Genomic DNA, 22466 nt, shown 5'->3' on the forward strand with positions numbered 1-22466 from the left:
TGGGCAGGTTTCTATCAACTGGGAGGGATTTGTGTGTTATGCATAACAGCACTGAAAAGCCTTCTACATCAAGTCATTTCCCGTCCAACATGCAGAAATTTCATCAAGAAAATCAAATCTATTTCCTACAAGGTCTTCGTACTTTCCCCCTGGCTAATGAAATAACATGCAATAACCTCCTGACTGATACGCCAGACTCCAGTCCCTTTGCCTGCCAATCCATCCTCTTTCTGGCTGCCACATTAACGTTCCCCCAAATAGCTGCAATCCATAAGATTGCTCTTCTTGTTTGATCGCATTAGTTGGCTGGCTTATTAAAAATGACTCCCCACTGCCAACTCTATTAAACACAAATTCCTGTAAGGTTCTTGTATCTATGCGTGTGCACTGTGAATCTCAGGCACCAATTCGCTAGTGTGTACAATACCACAGGTCCCCAGCCATCTTCGTGCTATCGGGCTAAGTTTTCTGGCTTGGAATACACAACACCTAGTCAACTCCTCTACCCGTATTACCCGCACTCATCCTTGAAAATCTCTCTCAAATGCTACCTCCCCCAGGTAATTGTTAATTGAATTGTTCCCAAGTAGATGTGAATTTTAACCACAATAGCACATCACCGAAGGCTCTTAGGTTCGGTCTCTTCTAGGTTTGTCCCCACACTTGTCTTCCTCTGCAATGACATTCCCAGCTCTCTGGGACAGCAGTTCTGGGAATCCCCCACAGCACTCAGCACTAGGTCTTCCAGTGACAGCCACTGGACCCAGTGACTTTTTTTCCTTCTCTTCTAGAGAGTTGGTGTAACATTTTGACTCTGGTCTGATATGCTGCTGATAAGGCAGATGAAGATAATCTGACACAATTATTATATAAACTAAAAACAATCACACTCACTTCCACCAATGGAACGTGTAATTTGGTCAAACAGATCTGCCAAGGGTGGGTTCTAACTGGAATAGCTATCTTAATTAGTCCTTTTTCTTGGTCAAGTCAAGAGGGAATTAATTTGCAACTCTCCAACATTGTTTTGCGGAATCCTAAAACACGTAAATGAGCTCATGGCACAGGGCCTTGCTGCTCAGGGTCGAAGGTCGCTGCCTAAGGAGGCCGGGGATGCCTTGGAACGTGTCCACGAGCTCCAGCCAGCTCCGGTCCTCTTGCCACACCACAGAATCCACTGGGAAGCAGCTAAGGCTGGGAAAATCCCGCAGGAGAGACGAGGAGAGGACAGAAAACTGTTATATCCTCAGCAGAACATGAGGCTTTTTCTGAGGTTTTGGAAAACAAGTCTGGACAGTTTTCCTTCAAAGTGGTATTGATTCAGCACACCTCTACCCTCCCCGCCGCCCCCTCAGGAACAAAAACCAGAAGTGCTGAGGGCGCTGTGATGTTATTCCTGGCCTTGACGCGAGCGAGCGGGAAGTGCCATAAATCTCTCAAGAAGGCCTAGGCTCGTGGGATTTCCAGAACCAATCCGATTTACGAGGATCAGATCACTCAGACAGACATCCGAGCCTCAGGTCCTTATGAAAAACAGTAATATATGGGATCGTTCCTGTTACTCAGGAAAATGCTCTTCTTCCCAGGTCCCTACTTATTGGGGCACGCTCTGCGTCTCGGGAAAACCAGCAAAGCAGCACGGCCTGAAGCAGGCCAGTCCGAGAACTTTACTCTAATTTCAGAATGACTTACCTGGGGAAACCGCTAGTGGCTCACTGGGCAGTGATGCATGACAGAGATGGGGTGGTGCGACACGGGCTCTGCTCCAGGTGGAATATTGGCTAAGCAGCCTTCGGGCCACCAAGACTGGCGTCACAAACACGAAGCAGAGCAGTGGCTCGCAAACGCTGCCCACGGACTGGCGCAGGGCTGGCAGCGCTGGAGCACCCGGGGGCTGCAGGAAGCTCCCGAGGCCCAGGCTCAACCCGTGGAACGTGACTCATTAGATCTGGGGTGGGTCCCAGGGAGCCATAATTTTAAGCTGCTCCCAGGTCACTGGGAAAATTTGGGAACTTCTGAAATACCGTATAATGTGATGGAGGTGGCCAGTGATTTAAGACTACATCTCAATTCTAAAAGAGTCCTTGCCCGGCTCAGGAAACGGCTGGGCCGTCCACTCACCTGCTCCAGCACAGAGCCGGGAGTCTTTCCTCTCCTCTCCGGGCCCCGGAACAGCTCGAGTCATCGCTTCTCCACCCTATTATCCTACTCCCAGCACCTCAGCATTCTCCTCTCTCCTCCACTGCTACAATACACCCCCTCCTTAACCCTTCTTACTGCCTCAACCTGTCCCTACATTCATTCATCAGTCGGAACAACCTTTAAAAATGTAAAGCAAACCATGACACTCCCCTGTTTAAAACTGTCCGATAGCTTCCCAACACACGTAGAAAAAAGTGCAAACTCTCATCACCTGGCATTTTCCTCCCACCCTGCCCATCTGAACCCGCCAGCCCTTTTTTTTCTCTTCATCTGATTAAGACGTAATCATTATTAAAACTCATGACTGGGTATCACTGCTTCCAAGAAGTCTTCTGTGACTCCTCACCCCAAGTCTGTGCTAGGGGCCCGCCCATGTGCACACACGCTCAGTCCCATCAGAGAACCTGCCGTCCCGCGTGGATTTGATCGTCTGCCTCCTCCCACTAGTCTCTGGGCTGCTGCGCTTGTAGGTTTCTATCTCTGTACCTATGTTGGGCACATTGTAGGCACTCAAATGTCTGTCCTACTTATGCCTGGAAAATAATTATCCCAGGAACACAGGATGAACTGAGAGCCATGGAAGGACACTCAAATGAATCAATTTCCAGTCATTTCTAAGTTCTGAGAGGCAGAGAGAGAGAAGAGCCCTCAGGAGCAAGGCAGCCCTGGGTTAAGACCCAGGCACCAAAACTTACTAGCAGTGTGACCTGGGGCAAGTTCCTTAACAACTCTTACCTTCTGGTCTGCATTTACATATAATATCACGTGCTTCTCCAAGTGCCCAGCACATTCTGCACCCACCCATGGTAAGTAACATTGTTATTCCTGCAGCAATAGTGGGCCAACTCTCAACTCTCTAACACCCCTTGTGTGGCAGGAGGGGGCGGGTAGAGAAGGGCCAGAGGGTCTCTCTTCAACCTGCTTCCATAATCGCTTTATGCAATAAATCGTAACTCCTGACTTGTTTTCCTCATTAGGTAATCTTGGTTTTTAACATTTCTGAAAAGCCGATTCTACTGGACTCTAGGATGGCCTCGGGCATCTGATTGCACCTGTCCTCTTAGGGGAGCATGTGAAGGGGCCTTGAGGGACACAGCCTCCCCTTTCCACCCTTCTCCCTCTGAATGCACGTCTCCATTTTCCAGTCTCATTAACACTGTCATCATTCATTACAACTGTCAGGGTTTTGCTAAGTACTTCAAGTGGAAAGAGTACTGGATTAGAAGTCTGAATCCTTTTAATCTCTCTCTAGGTAAATTTTGCCAACCTAGTTTCTAAAAGTGTCAAGTATTAAACTGCTTTTATCTCACTAATTAATAATTAGCTTTGGCAAGCAAGAAAGTAAAAGGCATGGCTAGATCTTTCTCAAAAATTAGTTGCAAAAAAAAAAAAAATCCCAGATAGTAGACTAGGTATAAAATGCAAGGTGATAGCAAGGATGTTTAGGTTCAAATAAAGCAGAACTCGTGAGCTGGGTGTCTTTTCCTGGGATGAGGGAGTCAGGTAGGAGAGTTTCCATCGCTCCCTCTCGAGAGGTCTGCACACTGGTGGGAAGGGGAGGGTTCCACAATGAGGCTCTATACTTGGACGCCCTTAAAGACTAGGGGCAGCCTTTTCTATTGCTGCTTTGTACCTTGGAAATCCCAGCTAGTGATGACTTTATGGGTTTGTACGGTCTAGACAAGAGGGTTACTTTTTGGTGAAATTGCTCCTCAGGGAGGTTACTGTGAAAATTCCCATACAGCTAATTACCATGCAGAAGGGCAGGCTACCGGGAGGGCGCTAGGCCTTGGCAGAGGCTGCAACGGGAGGGCCAGCACTCCCAGCTTTATCCCCAACCACGTTTATTTTCTTCCCTGTCAAAACAAGGACAGGAAAGGGGAACAAGAGCGCTAGTGAGAAAATACAACTCAAGGTAATAAGGGAGAACAAAAAATGCAGCCTGCCCATAGCTCTGATTGAGAGGGCAGAGCCTTCCCTGAGAAATAGGGAAATAGCGAACATTTTTCTGCTATGTATTTCCTACATAAAATATTTTGGCTTTCTCAGCAACTTCAGATCTTTAGATGCTGGCATGTCAAGACACAACGGTCTGAACTGAGTATGGGGTAAAATGCTTCCCAAAATGCCCGCGAGTCACGGGTGCTAAACCCCAGAGGAACTCTCAGCTATTTCCACCTCTGGTTTTACGGGGCCGACAGAGGTAGGTGGTTGCATGTGCACCTTCAATACTTGGAATAACTTTCACCTACCCCAGGACTGCGCCGAGAGAAAACACCTGTCCAGAAAGCCTTGGACTGTGGTCAGCCGACAAAGGGCCTCTGTGAAGGGAAGTGGAAGCCTTGTTCTCGCAAAGTCTCAGATCCAAGTGTGAACCCGGTTCTGGTAGGAGAGCATCTCCTCCGAGAAGCCCTTGGAGACTAGACCTGTCCCACGCGGCAGCTTTCTTTGCCGTACGTGCTCTCAGATGGTGTCACACTCACACAGACATGGTTTCCTCGCTCATCTCTTACTTCTCCCTCCCTCTGAGCTCATCAGGGCATGGGCCGTGCATGCCACTCTCACGGCCCCGCATGCTCGGTGCTCAGTGACGGCCTGAGGTAGAACAACTGACTAAACATGGGGGAATTTCTACCGAAAAAAGCCATAGAGAAAATTAGTATGTTCTTCCTCTTTGTGAACAAGCTCTAGTGAAGGACTCTGTACTCATTCTGGGGCTGGCAAGTCTGGGGGTGCTCCAGGCCCTGCAGGCCCGGAAGGAATCTCACAACCATGGTTTGATGGGCTCTCACGAATGAGGAACTGCGAGCATGGCACAGTGTGGTTATGCAAATGCACTCGGTATTGTGTTGTGGCTAGAACGTCACTTGAGTGGGAACCAGGAGGCTGGGACTTGGGTACTATTTTTACCCAATTTAGCCACATGCCCTTGAACTTGACATGGCACTTGTATAGAGGGATGAGGTAGCTTACTCACTGACTTTCACATTTTCTGACCATGACGCAGTGAAAAATACATTTTATGTCACAACTCAAAAAACACCCCCCCCCCCCCCCCCCCCCCCACACACACACACACACACGTTTTCCAAGCTAATACTTATCCTTACTAAGTGTGAAGCACTATATTTTCTGTTTGTTCCTTTCTCTTCTTTTTAAAATGCTGGTCATAACTTACAAATTAATTTCATGACTCACCAATGAGATATGACTTCAGTTTCAAAACAGTAGCCAAGATGATCTCCATATAGATTTCTGGTTCCCACACAGATTTCTGGTTCTAAAATTCCATACGTGTAAAGATCTGAATCTATTTTATGCCATATTGTTTTTTCCTCTTTGTTTTCTTTAACTGGGAAGAGTGTGGGGCAGTAATGTACCTTGCAAATTCACGAGTGTTAAGGAATGACAACTTACATGCTAAAGCCATTCCATCACCTGCCTTTCTCCCAAGAATTCTCATCAACACTGTGGAGTAGGGAAGGGAGTTGCTCTCTGGTTTCTCTGACCATCATTTGAAAACAGAGCAGTAGGCAGAAGTAGCCCCCTTCCACCCATGTCATTAGAATCCCGGTCTTTTTTAGGAAACAAATACTAAAATGGTTTGTGGCTTCCCCAGTCTTAAGACTTTTAGTGTCCCACTCCTTTGAATATTCTGAAGACATTTGTACTGGAACACAAAAGACGACCATGAAGATGAACATGTTACAGCAGTGCTGCTGCTGTGTCAAGGAATAAGCTGAGGCCATTCAGAGTTCTTAACAGACTAGCTCTCAAGAGTTCCTGAAATCTGCAATTCTTTAATTTTGAAAGCATACTCAGTAAGACATGCACTTTGACTTGTTTTCTTCATAGCCATATTTTCACACTGACCTTGATCCACTCTGGCCAAACCAGAGAGTAAGGCCAATCTTTGAGAACCTGATTTGTCCTACGTGTGTTTACCATTTCTTCACCATGTCAGGCATCATCTCTTTCCTGAATCTCAAGGGACCACACTACCTATTGTTTGACATTCAACTAGCATCAAGGACACACTTCATGACCCTAGGATGCCACCAAGTTAACTGGCCCATGTAAGAATTAAACCCATGACTTCAGACTTCCTAACAGCACGCTCTGGTCACGTGAGCTAACTTCAAGTCATGGAGCCCCAGTTTGCAAGCACCGTGAATAGAGAGCGAAAATGACTTATTAATACAAGACTGCAAAGAACTGATAGGCAGAGCTGATTCTGTTTAGTATCTTTGTGAATGAAAAGAATCAATGACAAATATTAATTGGGCATCTAAGTAACAATATGGTTTATGAGGTTAATAAATTCAGGACACTCAGAACACTTTACAGACAAGAACCTGATATCACTCTGAAGGGGCCACAAATTGCCATCTTCTGGAAGATAACAAGAGGCAAAATGCACTGCGAAAGTATCCATTCACTTTTCAGTCCTGTCATCTTTCCCAAATATACTAGTCTGTAATAGAAAATACAGAGAAAGTAAACAAATTCTAGGAGGCCACGAGATGCCATTTTTAAGAGATATGGCTACCACGAAGATGGAGCTACTTTCAAGTTTATATATAGCATAATTCATTTTCCTGTTTACCCTGCTTGACAGAATTAAAATGACAATGTTCATCAGTATGCCACATTTATAGCTTTAGCTAAAGGTCTCCCACATGGCAAAGGACAAGCTTTCTAGTTTTGGCAAACCTTCCTCTTTTGATGATGCCAGGAAATAGATCTTTGCTGGAAAGCAAAAAAGGAGGGAAAAAAAATCCTTTTTGGAATATTTATTACTTATTCATTTTAGGAAACAGGGCCCTATAGTTTATTTACAAATGTGTTAAATAGATTCTATTAAACTTTTAATTTACTATTTACTTGCCAAGTATCATGTATTAGTTGCCAAAGGTATATTTATGTTTCTGTAACGCATATTTATTATACAGTTATTCCAGAAACTGTTTCATTTTTCTTTGATTAAAAAACCTCCAATTTTTATATTTGCAGTTACTTCATAATTTTAATTTTATGGGTTTCATTTCCAAAAGGGGCTTATTCATCTCCATGGAAAAAAACCCCCAGGTTGAAGTGCGTTTCCCACAGGTGGTAGTAGTAGCCCACTGAGCCCTTCATAACCAACTCCGGGCCAGATCTGTTTGGCAGCTCACTCACAACTGAGTTGTGACATTTTAATTTTATGCTTTTAAATATTCACCATTTGTCAAATTTTCTTAGCCTTAAGAAAATAATTTTCCTTTACGCAAAACATAGCATATTCTAAATTATATACACTGATATTACAGCAAGCAAGTGACTTTAATTAAACACTTTTTCAAAGAATGTTTCCTTTTAATGGCAGTAAAATACTGCTCATAGCATCTAAGTGCTCTGCCAAAACTAACTTCATCAAGGTGAATTTTAGGGAGACTTTCAACACAATAATGGTCTAGAACTTGATGGAATATTAGAAAGTAACTATTTAAGGGGGGTGAGAGCCTACTCAAGATATGGGTCATGTCCCAGAAACATTGTCATTGACTGCCTGGCATCAGTCCCTGTAACTGTTAGGTACCCTGGAATTCAGCCTGGATAACACCAGACAGGCTGGAGGGAGCACGCCAGGGATGTGCCACTAGAAATACGTATCAAGTGCCTTTCCACTCCTGAATTTAAGAGTCTATGCGGCCAATCTCAAGTCAAACATTCTGACAAGAATTTTAACTATATACTTACATAGCTTATCTTAGCTTGAAATAGATCACAGGGAAAGGACATTTTCACTATTTGGCAGAAAAGAAATCTGCTTTACTCTTATTTGAAAACTAACAATCCACCCAGGCCCAGGCTGCAGCGAGACCTCTTAGCTGGTGGACAATGGCAGGGACTGATGAGCTACTTTATTCAAAATTACTGAGTTTCCCTGAGAGTGATTTGTCCTTAGGCCTGTAATCATTAGGAACACCTTGGCTGCCTTTAAAATGAAAAAACAAAAAAAACCAAAAAAAACCAAAAAAAAACCTTAATAATTGGGGTACTGAGATAGAAAACACAGCACATCATGGCATTAATAGATGTCATATTTATAAACAGTTGTCCCCCAACAAACTTTAGTTTCTCATGGTTGATTTTACATGTGTGTTTCCATACCACATAGAACCTAAACTTGCTTGGATTTTGAAAAATATTTATTCAGCCCTGTGGAGTGTGAAATATATCTTTTATCTGGTACTATCAACCCAACTTGTTACTGATGAATATAAATTAGTGCCAGTACCCCAGTTTTCTTAGGAGGAACTGTGTAAGTTTGGTAGCAAGCGCCAGAAATATACAACCAGCAACCTCTTCATCCCTGGCGCCAGAAAGGTTCCAGCAACCTAAGTTTCTCCCTTCCTGTCAAATACCATTTCATTTTTAGTGCATTTCCAAGAAGTCTGACCTAAGTCCTGGGACAGGAGCAGCGGATTCAGTATGCTGATTGTCGTTTTAGCAAACACAAATGAGCTAGCTGAAGCTTTCTCATTTTTCTGCAGGTTCTTTAACACTGCACAGCTGGGTGTGCCTGGGGATCATTTTATTGTTAAAACTTGAGCCACATGGAAAAGACATTAAAATAAAAATAAGTTTGCTGCCATGATACCCATGAAGATGAAAGGGCTTCTCTGATTTTAATATGCCGTCAGGGTCAGGGGGCAGGGAGAAAGCTCTTTGGAAATACATGGGTTTGTTCGGAACATGAATTCTTCAAGGGTTAAATTTGAAGAAGGTGGATGAGAGTCCCGAGCGTGTTTGTTTATTCATGTTTTCAGTAGAATCCACACCATTTTCCAGGCTTACAATATGTTGCTCTCTTTAGCGCTCATATTTCAGTTCTGGTTCTTGCTTCCAAAGGAAAATTACTGAGAAGTGTGCACTGATGGATGTTGGCATATGAGCGAGCTCTGGACCTTGGCTTAAAAAAGATGGCATTCTTTCTTAAGGGCAGGGGGTGTGAGCAACACATCTTAATGTGTGCCCTTTAAAACAACTTCACCTCGTGATCTTTCTTGATATTTTTTTGGCCAGTGCAGAGACTCCTGCTGCGACAATGAAAAGGCAGCTAGGATCCAGGGCCAAAGCCTCGCCACTAACAGTGTTTCCAGCATGGGGTGAGACACGGCTGTGAAGGCCTTCAAGATTTTGAGTTCTCAAGAGTAGACATATTATTTTTATTGAGTTTGATTAAACAACACTGTTAACAGTAGAGATGAAATTCAGGTTTATAACTAAATGTAAACAGTAAGCTGTGGTATAGCATCACTTTGAGGTAACATTATAAACAAACAGCCCAGAAAAGCACTGTTAAAATGGTAGCCCTCAAAAAATATTTTTATTCAAGCTAAATTATTGATACCTCCCTGTTACTACAGATAATAAACTGGAGAATAAGTTGCTATTAAGTGGCTGCCCATCAGAGAAACCAGGTTTACTTAGAGTTTCCAAGGACTTGGGCAACTTTAGTTTTCTTTCTTTCAAAATTCTCAAATAACAAAGTGCTCTTTATCTCATGGGAAGAAAAATATTTTGGATATTGCAAGACCTAAGTGTTATAACATTCTATCAGAAACACTTTCAATCATTAATCAATTTTCAACTGTGTCATAAGACTGAGAATTTGGCAACTAGCTCTATATCTGTTGTTCTTTCCTCCTTTTTCTATCTTATTTGGTGTAATTTTTTTATTTTTCCATGTTATTGCTACCTTCGTGTTCCTATGCTAAGGACAAAGGATTCCGCCTGTCTTTCTTCAGTGAAGAGGAAATTCCAGAGATTTTCATATTTAAACTACTGCACATATTGACTTCATTGTTTCTAAATGGATTGTTTACAGCAGAGGAAGTGCTATTTGGTAGTTCCAGGAGTAAGTAGAGGTTGTAGTCTCCTGTTCCTCATTCCTGCCTGAAACACCACTTTTTTTTTTTTTAGTTGAGGAAAAATTTACACAAAGTAAAATAAACAAATCTAAAGTGTATAATTTGATGAACTTGATAAATGTATACATTTGTGTAACCAACATCCCAATCAAGATGTGGAAAATATCCATCATTCCAGAAAGTTCTCTTGTCTATACCTTCCTCACCTGGCTCCACTGAGTTAACTACTGTTCTGACTTCTGTCACCACAGATTAGTTTGCCTGCACTTGAATTTCATAGGTACCCTTTTGTGTCTGGCTTCTCTTGCTCAGCTTAATGTTTTTGAGATTGATCCATTTTTTTGTATCAGTATACTCTGTTCTCTTTTTTTTGAGACAGGGTCTCACTCTGCTGCCCACGCTAGAGTATAGTGGCATCATCATAGCTCATAGCAACTTCAAACTCTTGGGTTCAAGTGATCCTTTTGGCTCAGCCTCCCAAATAGCTGTAGGTGGAATCTGGCTATGTTGCCCAGGCTGGTCTTGAACTCCTGACCTCAAGCAATTCTACCACCTCAGCCTCCCAAAGTGCTGGGGTTATAGGCATGAGCCACCGGGCCCAGGCCTCAATTTCTTGATAGTGTTCTTCAAGGAGCAATTTCTTTTAGTTTTGATAAAGTCCAACTTATCTATTTTTTCCTTTGGTCCCACAGACTTTTCAGATATAGCATCTGTATCCATTCTGACAAAGAAAGGATATGATCTCCTTTCATGTGCCCATGTCCAGAGTAGGTCATTAGCAAATACCATCTGTAATGCACATTCCTAAAATCGGTCCTCTGAGATTAGCGTAGACCAAAAGTAAACATGCACAAGCAGCCCCAGCCAGGCCTGGTAAAATACTGTCTGCTATGAAGAGCAGGATTCCATATAGAGTAAAAATTGTTTTTTTTGATTTGTACATACTATATAGCTATTTCAAGAAGCCCTAAGTAATCTGAAAACATCAGCCATTTCATTGACAGTCAATGGTTCCTGAATACATGTGGCTTATTTATTAGCGCAGGGTGTCTTGAAGCCAGAGCAGGGCCCTTCCTGGGCTGATGTCCTTTCTGAACTGGGGTTTTAAGCAGAGGCAGTGCTAACACAAGCAGTTGTTTCTGGCCCTATCCTTAATCCTCACAGTGAGGTAGGCATTGCCTCCACTATGCAGTTGAGAAAACTGAGGCTTGTTTTTTTTTTTTTGTTTTTTTTTTTTTTAACTCCACCCAATTACTCTCTTAACCACCCCAGAGTTCTGGAAGGTTACTTAGAAAACTCTAGATTTACCTATGTTCTTTTGTCAACATATCCAAGTCTGCTCACTAATTCCCTAAACGGACACATTCCATAATCATGGACTCACTTTCCCACTGATCTCACCTTATTCCATCCAACTCCTTTGGAACTTACATTTGCCTTACAATTACCTAAGACATTTTATGGGAGAGAATATACAGCTTATAACCCTAGTAAAATAACATGGAATAACCCTGTACGTATCTCTTGTCTTGTCTTACTAATCCCTGCTGATAATTTAGCCCAGTGTGTATACATCGTGTTCACTGTCTGTATTACATGTGCATAACCTGCTTCTACTGAGGGATGTAAGTTCTAACTCAAAAAGGCTATACTTTATGCTCTTCTGTAGCCGCGATACTGGTACAGTGCCTGTAACAAAATAGATGCTAATTACTTATCTGTAATAAAAGATCCTGGTGCTGCAGAAAACAGCCTTTACTCCACTTGGGAAATATCTGAACTTGGGTAAGTCATTTAAGTGAGCCTCAACTTCCTTGTCTTTAAAGTAGGGTTAATAATATTTGCCCTGTGTCCCATCGAGTATTAGCAAGGACAAAATCAGATGGTGAATGTTTTTGTGTACTATCAAGTGCTATAAAGATATAAGCTATTATTATTATATTACAAATCACCATTGATTTGATTGTCTTCTTAAAGTCAAGAACACGTTTTGTTTGGGAAGCTTTCTTGTAAGTGGTACAGTTGTGAAAAAAACAAATATAAACACTATTTCCTAGTTGCCACCCTCACTCCACCAAAACTTTCAGTAGCATGAGGAGATTTACAAGTAAGTAGCCACAGGAGATGCTGGGTAAGCAGAATCAGCCTAAGACTCTACGACTCTACCATGACTCTCAGGCAGCAGGATAAAGGTTCTACTAGTCAATCAAAAGAGCAGATGAAAGGACAGGGAGCAGAACGAAGTAGTATATAAACAAACAAGCCAACAGATAGACCTTAGGCCAGGAAAGGGTCTGTTAGTGACTCTGATTATCATGCAAGCCCAATAACAGAGCAACATCACCTCATTCTCCTCTACAAGACACAGCATTTATGTGAAAAAGGAAATATAAATCAAGACCATTTGCTTAATAGGAAGATTTTCAGAAATGCCTCTTAGGCATTATACAGGCATTCAGCTCTTTAGGACAGAACCTGTTAGAAGAACCAAACCACAGCTTCAGGAATTGTTAGGCAGATCACAAAATTTGGTGAGGCTGAAATGTTTTGCTGTTTTCCCCCTCTTTTTCCACCATTAAATAGGATAAGATTTCTCTCTCTCTGAGGTTTCCCCTTCTATTTTATATTCTTATTTTGAGCGAATGGGGGAGGAATGTTAGTTTAGACCTTGCTTCATTTATCTTTTTCTCTCTGAGATTTTCCATCCGTATTAAGCCTATTTAAGTTTGTTTTCTAAAAATAAAGGCACAAGGGAAGAGTTCACTTCTATTCCATTTAGATAGAGCTTCTAAATACCAAGCAAAGTTCTATAAGTTCTATAGTATTACAGAGTAATTTCCACCCTGATGGAAAAATTAATAGTTTTTTAAAATGATTTGCTGTGTATTAGTAACTCCTGCAATTTTCAGTATCTTTATAATTTGAACAATTTATCATAAAAGCTATAAAGAAATGTTAAGAGTCTACTATAAGGCAGGAAACACAGAAATAAGAAGTAAACTGAAGTAGAAACTTAAATTTTACATTAATAGTCTAAACAAGGAAACAAAAAAAATTGGTTTAATTTTCTTGGGTGCCTTTCTCTGGTTTAATACTTGAATATTTTTCCCCCCAGAGTGGGCCAAAATATATATACAAACATTTTCCAGGAGAGACTATGCAATGCTATTAGAACCAGAAATCCAGCCAACTCTTCCATGGCTTTTCCATTAAGCTGTAGGTGAGTGTCTGTTCAGTCCCCCGGTAACCTTTCTCCAGAGAACGTGGAAATATGTTAACCCAACCTAGAAAGCACACAGATATTACAGCTAGATGGGTCATGTTTTAAAATGGTGGTTTCTGAACTCGGGCAGTAGGTTAGAATCAGCTATGCAAGAGCTGTTAAAAACTGCCAAAGCCCACTCAAGTAATACCCCCAAAGCACAGGCAACCACAGCAAAATTGGAAAATGGGATCACACCAAGCTAAAAAGCTTCTGCAAAGCAAAGAAAACAATTAACACAGTGAAGAGATAAACTATAGAATGGGAGAAAATATTTGCAAACTACTTGTCTGACAAGGGATTAATAACTAGAATATATAATGAGCTCTAACAACTCGATAGGAAAAAAACCAAATAATCCAATTAAAAGAGGGGAAAAGGATCTGAACAGACATTTTTCAAAAGAAGACATACAAATGGCCAACAGGTATTTGAAAAGATATCAACCATTAGTCATCAGAGAAATGCAAATCAAAACTATAATGAGATAGCATCTCACCCCAGTTAAAATGGCTTTTATCAAAAAGGCAGATCATGAGTGCTGGCTAGGATTTGGAGAAAGGGGAACCCTCATACACTGTTGGTGGGAATGTAAATTAGTGCAACCACTATGGAGAACAGTATGGAAATTTCTCAAACAACTGAAAATAGAACTACCATATGATCCAGCAAATCCCACTGCTGGGTATATATCCAAAGAATGAGAATTCAGTGTATTAAAAAGATATCTGCACTCCCATGTTTACTGCAACACTATTCAAAATAGCCCAAGATATGGAATCAACCTAAGTGTCCATCAATGGATGAATGGATAAAGAAATTGTGGTACACATATATAATGAAACATTATATAGCCAAGAAAAGAAAGAAATTTCACCATTTGCAACAACATGGATGGAACTGGAGATATTGTGTTAAGTGAAAAAAGCCAAGCATAGAAAGATAAATCTCGCATGTTCTAACTCAAATATGGGAGATAAATATTAAAAACAATCGATCTCATAGAGACAGAGAGTAGAATTGTGGTTACCAGAGGCTGGGAAGGGTAGCAGGGAGAGGGGATAAAGTGGGGATGGTTAATGGGTGCAAAAATATAGATAGATAGAATGAACAATATTTGACAGCACAACAAAGTGACTATAATCAACAGTAAGTTAGGGTATACTTCAAAATAACTAAAAGAGTGGAACTAGAATATTCCTAACAGAAAGAAATGTTAAATATCTGCGGTAATGGATACCCCAATTACCCTGATTTGATTAATTCACATTGTATGCCTCTGGCAAAACATCACATGTACTCTATAAAGACATACAACTATTATGTACCTATAATAATTACAAATTTAAAAAAAAACCCACAAATGCCAATGCCCAAACTCCACCCACCAACTGAATCAGAGTTTCAGAGGGTGGATTCCAGGCAGAGGTAGTTTTAAAAATTTCCTAGAGGTAGTTTTAAACATTTCAACATTTAGCCTGATTGAAAGTCACTGTTTTAAGAGGTTTGATGGGCAAATATGGAGGGAAGGGAGAAAGAAATACTTTCTTAACTAAGCTACAGATACTGATAACTAAGACAACCTGCTCTCTAATGATGGATACAAAAGCTAACCTAGGCCTTTCTTATAGAATGAGCTGCCCTCCCCCCCCCAAAAAAAGGTCAATTAAATCAATCTAATGGAAAGAAATCCATTAAACTTTTTGGTTAGTAATTCTGTATCTTCTGATTATATGTACTAAGCTGTTTTAATTATAAAATAATATATGCCCATTTTAGAAAATATGGAAAAAGAAAAAACATAACATTCATTTTCACATATTAAGGTAACCATGATTAATTTTTTGGGAGTAAAAAATAAAACCGAGATCATACTGCACGTACAGTTTTGTAACCTGATTTTTTTTACTTAACCATTTAATATGAAAACCTTTTCACGACATTACATAGTGATTTACAACATTGTTGTGAGTGGCTACAAAGCAACCCATTGCTTGAAATGGTCATTATTTATTTATTGGTGACTGATTTTTGCTTTAGGTTTTATTCACAGACACAATTGGGACCATGAACTACAAACTAAGATTAATCTGGTAAATGCTGAAAGGATAAAACAGTGGTATAATGGTAGAGAGAGAAGTCCTGATATGTAGCATTTGCTAATTTCACTGTTATAAATACTTCCACCAAGGCCAATTTCAAGGTAACAGTTTAACAACTGGCTCACAAACCTGAATATTTAACAACTGGCTCCCTGGAGTCAGCTTGCCCCTTAGAGAAAACTGTGGCTAAACTAAACTGGTAAGTCCCTTTAGCTCTGCCCGGCCATTTGAATGGGGGAGTGGCATAAAAGTGGGGGTTACCGTGAATGAAGGTGAACCACTGTTCCAGTGACTTAGTATATTTTTGTATTTTGAATTTGTAGATGTTAACAGGAATTGGAGTAGGAAGGTCTAATAAGAGTTTTTGAAAAGGTATTAATGTAATAATAATTAGTGTGGAGAAAGTATAGGTACACTGGAAAGGCCATATTCTTTGAATAGGCTGACATGGGATGTGTCAAGTTAACCTTATTAAGCCTCTATTTCTTTATCTGTACATGGGAATGATAACGTCTCAGTGGGGCTGGTGTTAGGATTAAAGACATCATACATAAAGAACATGGTAAGCACACACAGGAAACACTTTACCAGTGTTAGCTGCCTTTCCCCCTTAGTAATTACACTCTAAATATTAATTTTAAAGGAGAAGGGTATGAATTGTTTTAACACTTTATTTTCAAAGAATTTAATCATGTTTATCTTTAAATTCCACATCTCTATGATACAAACCAGGGGTTGGCCAAGTCTGCCCTGCTTCTGTAAATAAAAGTTTTATCAAAACTTTTACTTTAATGAAACACACCATGCCCATTTGTTTAGGTGGTTCTGTAGCTGCTTTTACACTGCGATGGTAAAATTGAGTAGCTGAAACAGACCCTACGGCCTGCAAAGCCTATTTACTACCTGCTCCTTTTAGGAAAAGTTTGCCGACATATGATTTAAACCATGCTAAGCTTTTCTTAAGTGAATCCTTTCTTTTTCTACATATTAAAAGAAAACAAAACAGATAAAGGATAGGAAAGGAAAAAGATGAGAAAAGAGGATTCTTCTAGGATGTAGAAACTGCAAAACAAATGTTGCTTCCAAGAATACCTAAGAAATACTTTGAAACTGTAGGATGAAGCTGAGCTCTGAATTCAGTATTGTCTTCGAGACCAGCCTGAGTAAGAGTGAGACCTGTCTCTACTAAAAATAGAAATAAATTAGCTGGACAACTAAAAATATATAGAAAAAATTAGCTGGGCATGGTGGCACATGCCTGTAGTCCCAGCTACTTGGGAGGCTGAGGCAGGAGGATCGCTTGAGCCCAGGAGTTTGAGGTTGCTGTGAGCTAGGCTGACGCCACGGCACTCTAGTCTGGGCAAGAGAGTGAGACTCTATCTCAAAAAAAATAATAAAAATAATTCAGTATTGTCAAGAAAATATATCTTAAAGAATATTTTATAAATGAAGCTCCTACAAGATGGCTATTACTTCTTTGAATATGGAACTTGGAAGAGTGAATTAGGAGGCAGAAATGTGGAATTTTATAACCTGGCCATGAAAGTGAGTGAAACCATATTAGTCAGGCAAAATAAGCTGATCTCTCTAACTACAGGTAAAATAACATTCCAAACACTGAAAAATGTACACAATCAAAACTGTACCGGGTAGGGGTTTAAGAAAACCATTTCCCCTGCTGATTTTTGATGTTTACATGGAATGTTCTTCAAGCAGCAAATAACTTACCAATGATCTTGACAGACTGAAAATGATACATCTTTACCACAACATAAATTAATTCTCTGAGTGGGAAATTGCTAAAATAGGTAAGGTGTCAGAAAGATTTCTTTATGTCTGAAGGAAAGGAAATGATTCCATTTCTTCCAAACATTCTTACATGAAAAATAATAAACTCTCACTTTCAAACTGTCTTTATTTTCACGGGGTCCTAAGGCACCCGTTACTAATTGGGGCAGTCATAGTTATCTGGTGTTGGACATGAGTCAGTCTCTATTACCTCAGGTATAAAACATACCCTGTTGGAGACTGCTCCCATAATTTATATTATATATGAATAAATATTATAGAAATGTCCAGAAAAGAGGATCTCAGAATTACACTACACTCTCTTTCATTCCCTAGATTTACAACATAAATGTTACACAAAGATCCTGGAAAGTCAATTTTCACAAAATAACATATAAGGGAAACATGGTGGCCTATCCAAGGAAATGGACAAATGCCCAACACAAATGAACCAATTCATCTTGTAGAATAATGACCCTGATTCTGTTCCTCAAGTAACTAGTTGAAAACCCCAAAGAGATGAACATTTATTGAATGCTGCGTCACACACGTACACATTTAACTCTTAACAAAATCTATAAAATGGGTATTAGTGACTTGTCCAAGGTAACACCACTTGTAACGGAATAAGTTTGGGTAGGAACTATGATCCACCTGCTTGTCACACCTATCCTGTCTTCAAAATGCTCAATCCTGATTGGATACAGGGTATCTGCCAACCATGACACCCCTGAGATGCCCCATAGAAAAACAGGTCCCTAATCAGAGCAACTGAATTTGGGAAACTTACTAAATCCTCCCCTTGGAGAATAACATTATGTATTAAAGCACTGCATTAAAGAAATCTGCTTAACTTTGTCTAACTCATCAGCTCCCCAAACTTACTAGGGAATATCTTTGCCCCAACTAATATTTTGTGAAATTAGTATTCTCAAACACACTTTGAGAAATTCTACCATAGTTGCCTTGCATGATGGAAATGGATGAAAGGGAACTATATAAACTGTAAGAGAAAATAAACAGTTTTACTCACAGTCAAGGGAGTGATGCTAAAGAGAGGATGATGTGACTAGAAATGGCTTCTCTTTGTCATCAGACTTGACCAAAAGCTTTAATAAAACCCACAATGCCCCAGTCCCTGCTACCTCCTCAGCCTCATCTTCTATACACCCTGGCCACCTGGTCTGCTTCCAGTAATAGAGCCTGTCTGGCTTTGCTCTGCCACAGGGCCTTTGCAAAATGCTCCCCTTGGGACGCTGTTCCATCTTCCCCTCTTTATTACTGGACTCCTTACTATCTTCCCTTTTCTGATTAGGTCAAAAAAACAAGAAACCCCTCTCCCTGGATGCTCTCCTATCATGCAGGTCTTCTATACAGCACCTGTCCTGATTACAGTGTTACATTTACTTGTATATTTACTTGATTAATGACTATCTATACTTCTACTGGGGAAAGGGAAATATATTCCCTGCTTCTCAGACAAGAAAAAGAAGAGAGACCTTTCCAGCCTCTTCTACAGTCTGTCCTCACTTCTGCCATGGAGGGTCAGTGACGCAATGGACCATGAATGGGGAGAAGGGGCTGAGCGTGCTCAGCTCAGGGCCAGGGTGAACTCTGGAGAAGGGCACTTTGGGGACACACGCTGAAGTCAGAGAAGACATACCAAGAAGCCCAACTGTTACAGATCCAAGACCCATTCTGCAGTTTAGCTTCATCCAGTCATAGAGTTGAAACTTTGATCTCCATCCCTGACTCCAGTTTTATTTCTTAATCATTTTCACCTTTGGGAGAGGAAGACGAGTATTCCTGCTGGCCCCCTTGAATGCCACCATCCTCCAACAGGCATAAGATCCTTGAGGCCAGGGAAGGGGCCTCCCTCTGCTCACTATTGCAGTGCAGCGTCTGGCAACAGGAGGTATTCAAAATGTGGTTTTGTTTTTAACTGTTTTATTATGGAAAACAAGCAAAAATAGGGAGAATGGTATAATAAACCTCCATGTACCCATCACTCAGCTTCAATAATAATCAACGCATGACAATCTTGTTTCACCTACTCTTCACCTGATTGAAGCAAATCCAAGACATTGTATCACTTCATCTATGTATAATTAATGGTAAAGGCTTTAAAAAATATCTATGAAACAGGAAAGCTTGGCTCCTGAACTAAAACCTTCTGGAGAAAGCACATTTCTCATCTGGGATATTTTCCTTTTTAAACTGCCATTTTCACTCTAAAAATATTGTTTTCCTTTGTGTATTTTGGCAACGACTCTGTGAATTAAGCCATACTAACATCTCCCCTGGCTAAATTGTTCAGAGCCGTGGGCTGTGGGAAGATGGTGCACTTCTCTTTCAGGGTGATTTTGATCGTGGCCATCTCCAAAGCATTGGGACTGGGATTAGTTGCCAGGTTGGGCCACCATAAACTTACACGTCCACCTCAGGGAGACCTGGACTTCAGAGATGACAGCATTTGGTACCAGGAGGAGCCTGCAATTCGTCCTCAATCTTTCCAGTTTTTGCCACCCATGGGAATATGGACAGTAAGGAACTAAACAGAACCTGAATGCTGGGGTCCTTTCGTGCCTGCCGCCCTCCTTCTACAGAGGCAATTGAGGTGCGCAAAGAAAGCTGTGGGTCTGTGCCCCACAACACCTGGCTGCCCACGAAGTGTTCCACGTGTAAATGCTACCGTGTGTAAATGCCACTTTCCTCAGGAGCTTTAACCTGGTTGTGGTGGCCACGTGACAGATGAGCAGCTCGCGGCTTCCAGGACTCCAGCCCCACCACCGTCTGCACGCTTATGTGAGCTGGCATCTGCCTTTCTACACAAAGTTACTATTAATTGACATTTGCTTTTTTCTGGAAATACATTAGATATCATACAAATTTCAGGACCAGTAAAGGCTGCTGCTCCCATGTCCTAACTGAAAGACGATCAGTTGTCAGTTGCCTTAAAATAATGAATATGTTTCCTTAATGCTTCCTAACACTTCCTTAAAGTACCAACTACTTCTTAACCTCTGCCCTGCCGACCAAAACTACTTTAAAAAAAAAAAAAATTAGCTATATCTACATTGTGCCTAAGTCCTATGTGTCTTGATATACACAACTGTAAAAGAAAGTATTAATAAGAAGAGTTGATAAACAACGGAATTTGCTCTTCAGATTACTAAAGGTTGATCTAATGTGGAGATGAAAATAAAGTTTTGAGTAGGACTGATCAAAATCAATTAAGACTGTATCTTTAAAAGGAAAGAACCTCTTTGAGGGGAGGAGCCGGGAGAGCCAGGGCAAGGAAGTCTGCCTGTGGCAGGGAGACCAGGCAGGAAGGCGGAAGTGCATGGGGAAGATGGATTGGAAGAAATAACATGGATTACTTGACTGATGATCAGGTAGGTGTATAGAAGCAAGTGAAGGGCAAGTTTCTGTCACCTATAGAAAGCTATATGAGGCAAGGACTCCCCTTCTTCCTTAAGGCATTGTAAAAAGAATGAAGTCACCTTAGGGAAAAGTTGCATCTAAATTTCCCCAAAAAGACTGCTTAATAAATTTTCTCCAAACCATGCAATTACTTTAACTGTTGTAAAAGAAAAGAGAAAATGTTCACAATGTATTTAGTTGTAAACCAGGTGATAAAACTATATATTGTAAAGCCCATTTTGAAAATGTTGTGGATACGTGTATGCACAGTAAAAATGAAAAAAAAAACTGACAAAAAAATCTATATAACCATTACCACATATGTATTAACAATAATCGATAAATATTTCTTCAAAAATAGACTGATGAATCGAAACACTCTACAAAGACCAGTAAAAGGTCAAAGAAGTGGTGGGTCTGAGTCATCATCATTCCCCGGCCCTCTCCTGCCCCCAGCATGTCACTTGTGTGCGTGCCACCCCCCCTCCCCGCCTTTCTCCTTCTCAAGGTGGCAGGGCCAAGCCACTCACCTGTCGGAGTGCTACTGCGGAAAGAAGAGGAGGGGGTGATGGGTGGGGTCACAGGAGGAGTAAGGCTTCCACTGCTGTGGCGTGGTGGAGTGGACACATTCCCTCGAGACACTGAGCTGGACAGGGTCAGCGAGAGCTTTGGCTGAATCTTCTTCTTTAGGGACTCCTGCTCTCGGCGGGCAGCATCCGTCATGAATCTGAAACAACAGTGGAAGGTGAGTGACCTGGGCCATTTACAGAGCATGAGGACTTAAGACCGTTAACCTGAGTTTGACAATCGCTTGACCCTGGCAAAGGAGCTTGATCACAGGTCAGTCCCAATCTCGAAAACTCACAACAGCTTCCCTTTTCCGAAACAATGAAATAATCTTCTAGCTTGTAATTTTTTTTTTTTTGAGGCAGGGTCTCGCTTTGTTGCCCGGGCTACAGTGAGTGCCGTGGCGTCAGCCTAGCTCACAGCAACCTCAAACTCCTGGGCTTAAGCGATCCTCCTGCCTCAGCCTCCCCAGGCATGCGCCACCATGCCCGGCTAATTTTTTCTATATATATATTTTAGTTGGCCAGATAATTTCTTTCTATTTTTAGTAGAGACGGGGTCTCACTCTTGCTGAGGCTGGTCTCGAACTCCTGACCTAGAGCGATCCACCCGACTCGGCCTCCCAGAGGGCTGGGATTACAGGCGTGAGCCACCGCGCCGCGCCCAGCCTAGCTTGTAATTTTTAAGGCTCCTCCAAGGCAGGTTTCCCTATAGGAATCCTTCTTGCCAGGAAACTTACATGCACAGAATCTATCTGTACCTACCGTAATGCTTTCAGTTACAAGATTTCCTCTCTTGGAAGGTCCGCTCTCTTCCTTTCCACCCCTGGGAAGCCCACCCATCCTCAAAGTTCCCCGACTACTCCTAAGTAGACAGCGCGTCCTTCACCTGCAGGTTGGTAGAATTTATTGTTCATACCACTTAACTGCTATGTTAAGACCTCATGAAAACTCTGACTTTTTTTTTTATTACTCCAGATTTTCATATTGTTCTTTAGGTTTAAACATTTTCTTGGTTACTCGAGGTCTTGCCTCCCTCGCCATGAAGGCAAAGACTCTAGTCCCTACAACCATTCCTAGCACACTGCCAAGCCCACCTCAGTAAACATGCACAGGAGACTACATAAATCTGCCCGAGCACACTCGAGAAGAAGGGGCAAGAGCAGTACAAGGAGGGAGATCACCACTAAGGTCTGTTTATGTTCTG

The 22466-nt window shown here is 41.4% G+C and overlaps 1 protein-coding gene across 2 annotated transcripts in view; it reads right to left on the reverse strand.

Annotated features, from left to right (window-relative positions):
- Positions 1 to 22466, reverse strand: part of JAZF1 (JAZF zinc finger 1) — a 383233-nt gene that overhangs the window by 87141 nt on the left and 273626 nt on the right. For both annotated transcript variants that reach the window (XM_045564807.1, XM_045564806.1), the window contains exon 3: positions 21224 to 21420. In XM_045564807.1, the coding sequence (XP_045420763.1) occupies positions 21224 to 21420 (197 nt within the window). The remainder of the gene's footprint in view (positions 1 to 21223; positions 21421 to 22466) is intronic.

The sequence above is a fragment of the Lemur catta genome, chromosome 11 (genome assembly GCF_020740605.2).
Source record: "Lemur catta isolate mLemCat1 chromosome 11, mLemCat1.pri, whole genome shotgun sequence".
NCBI lineage: Eukaryota > Metazoa > Chordata > Mammalia > Primates > Lemuridae > Lemur > Lemur catta.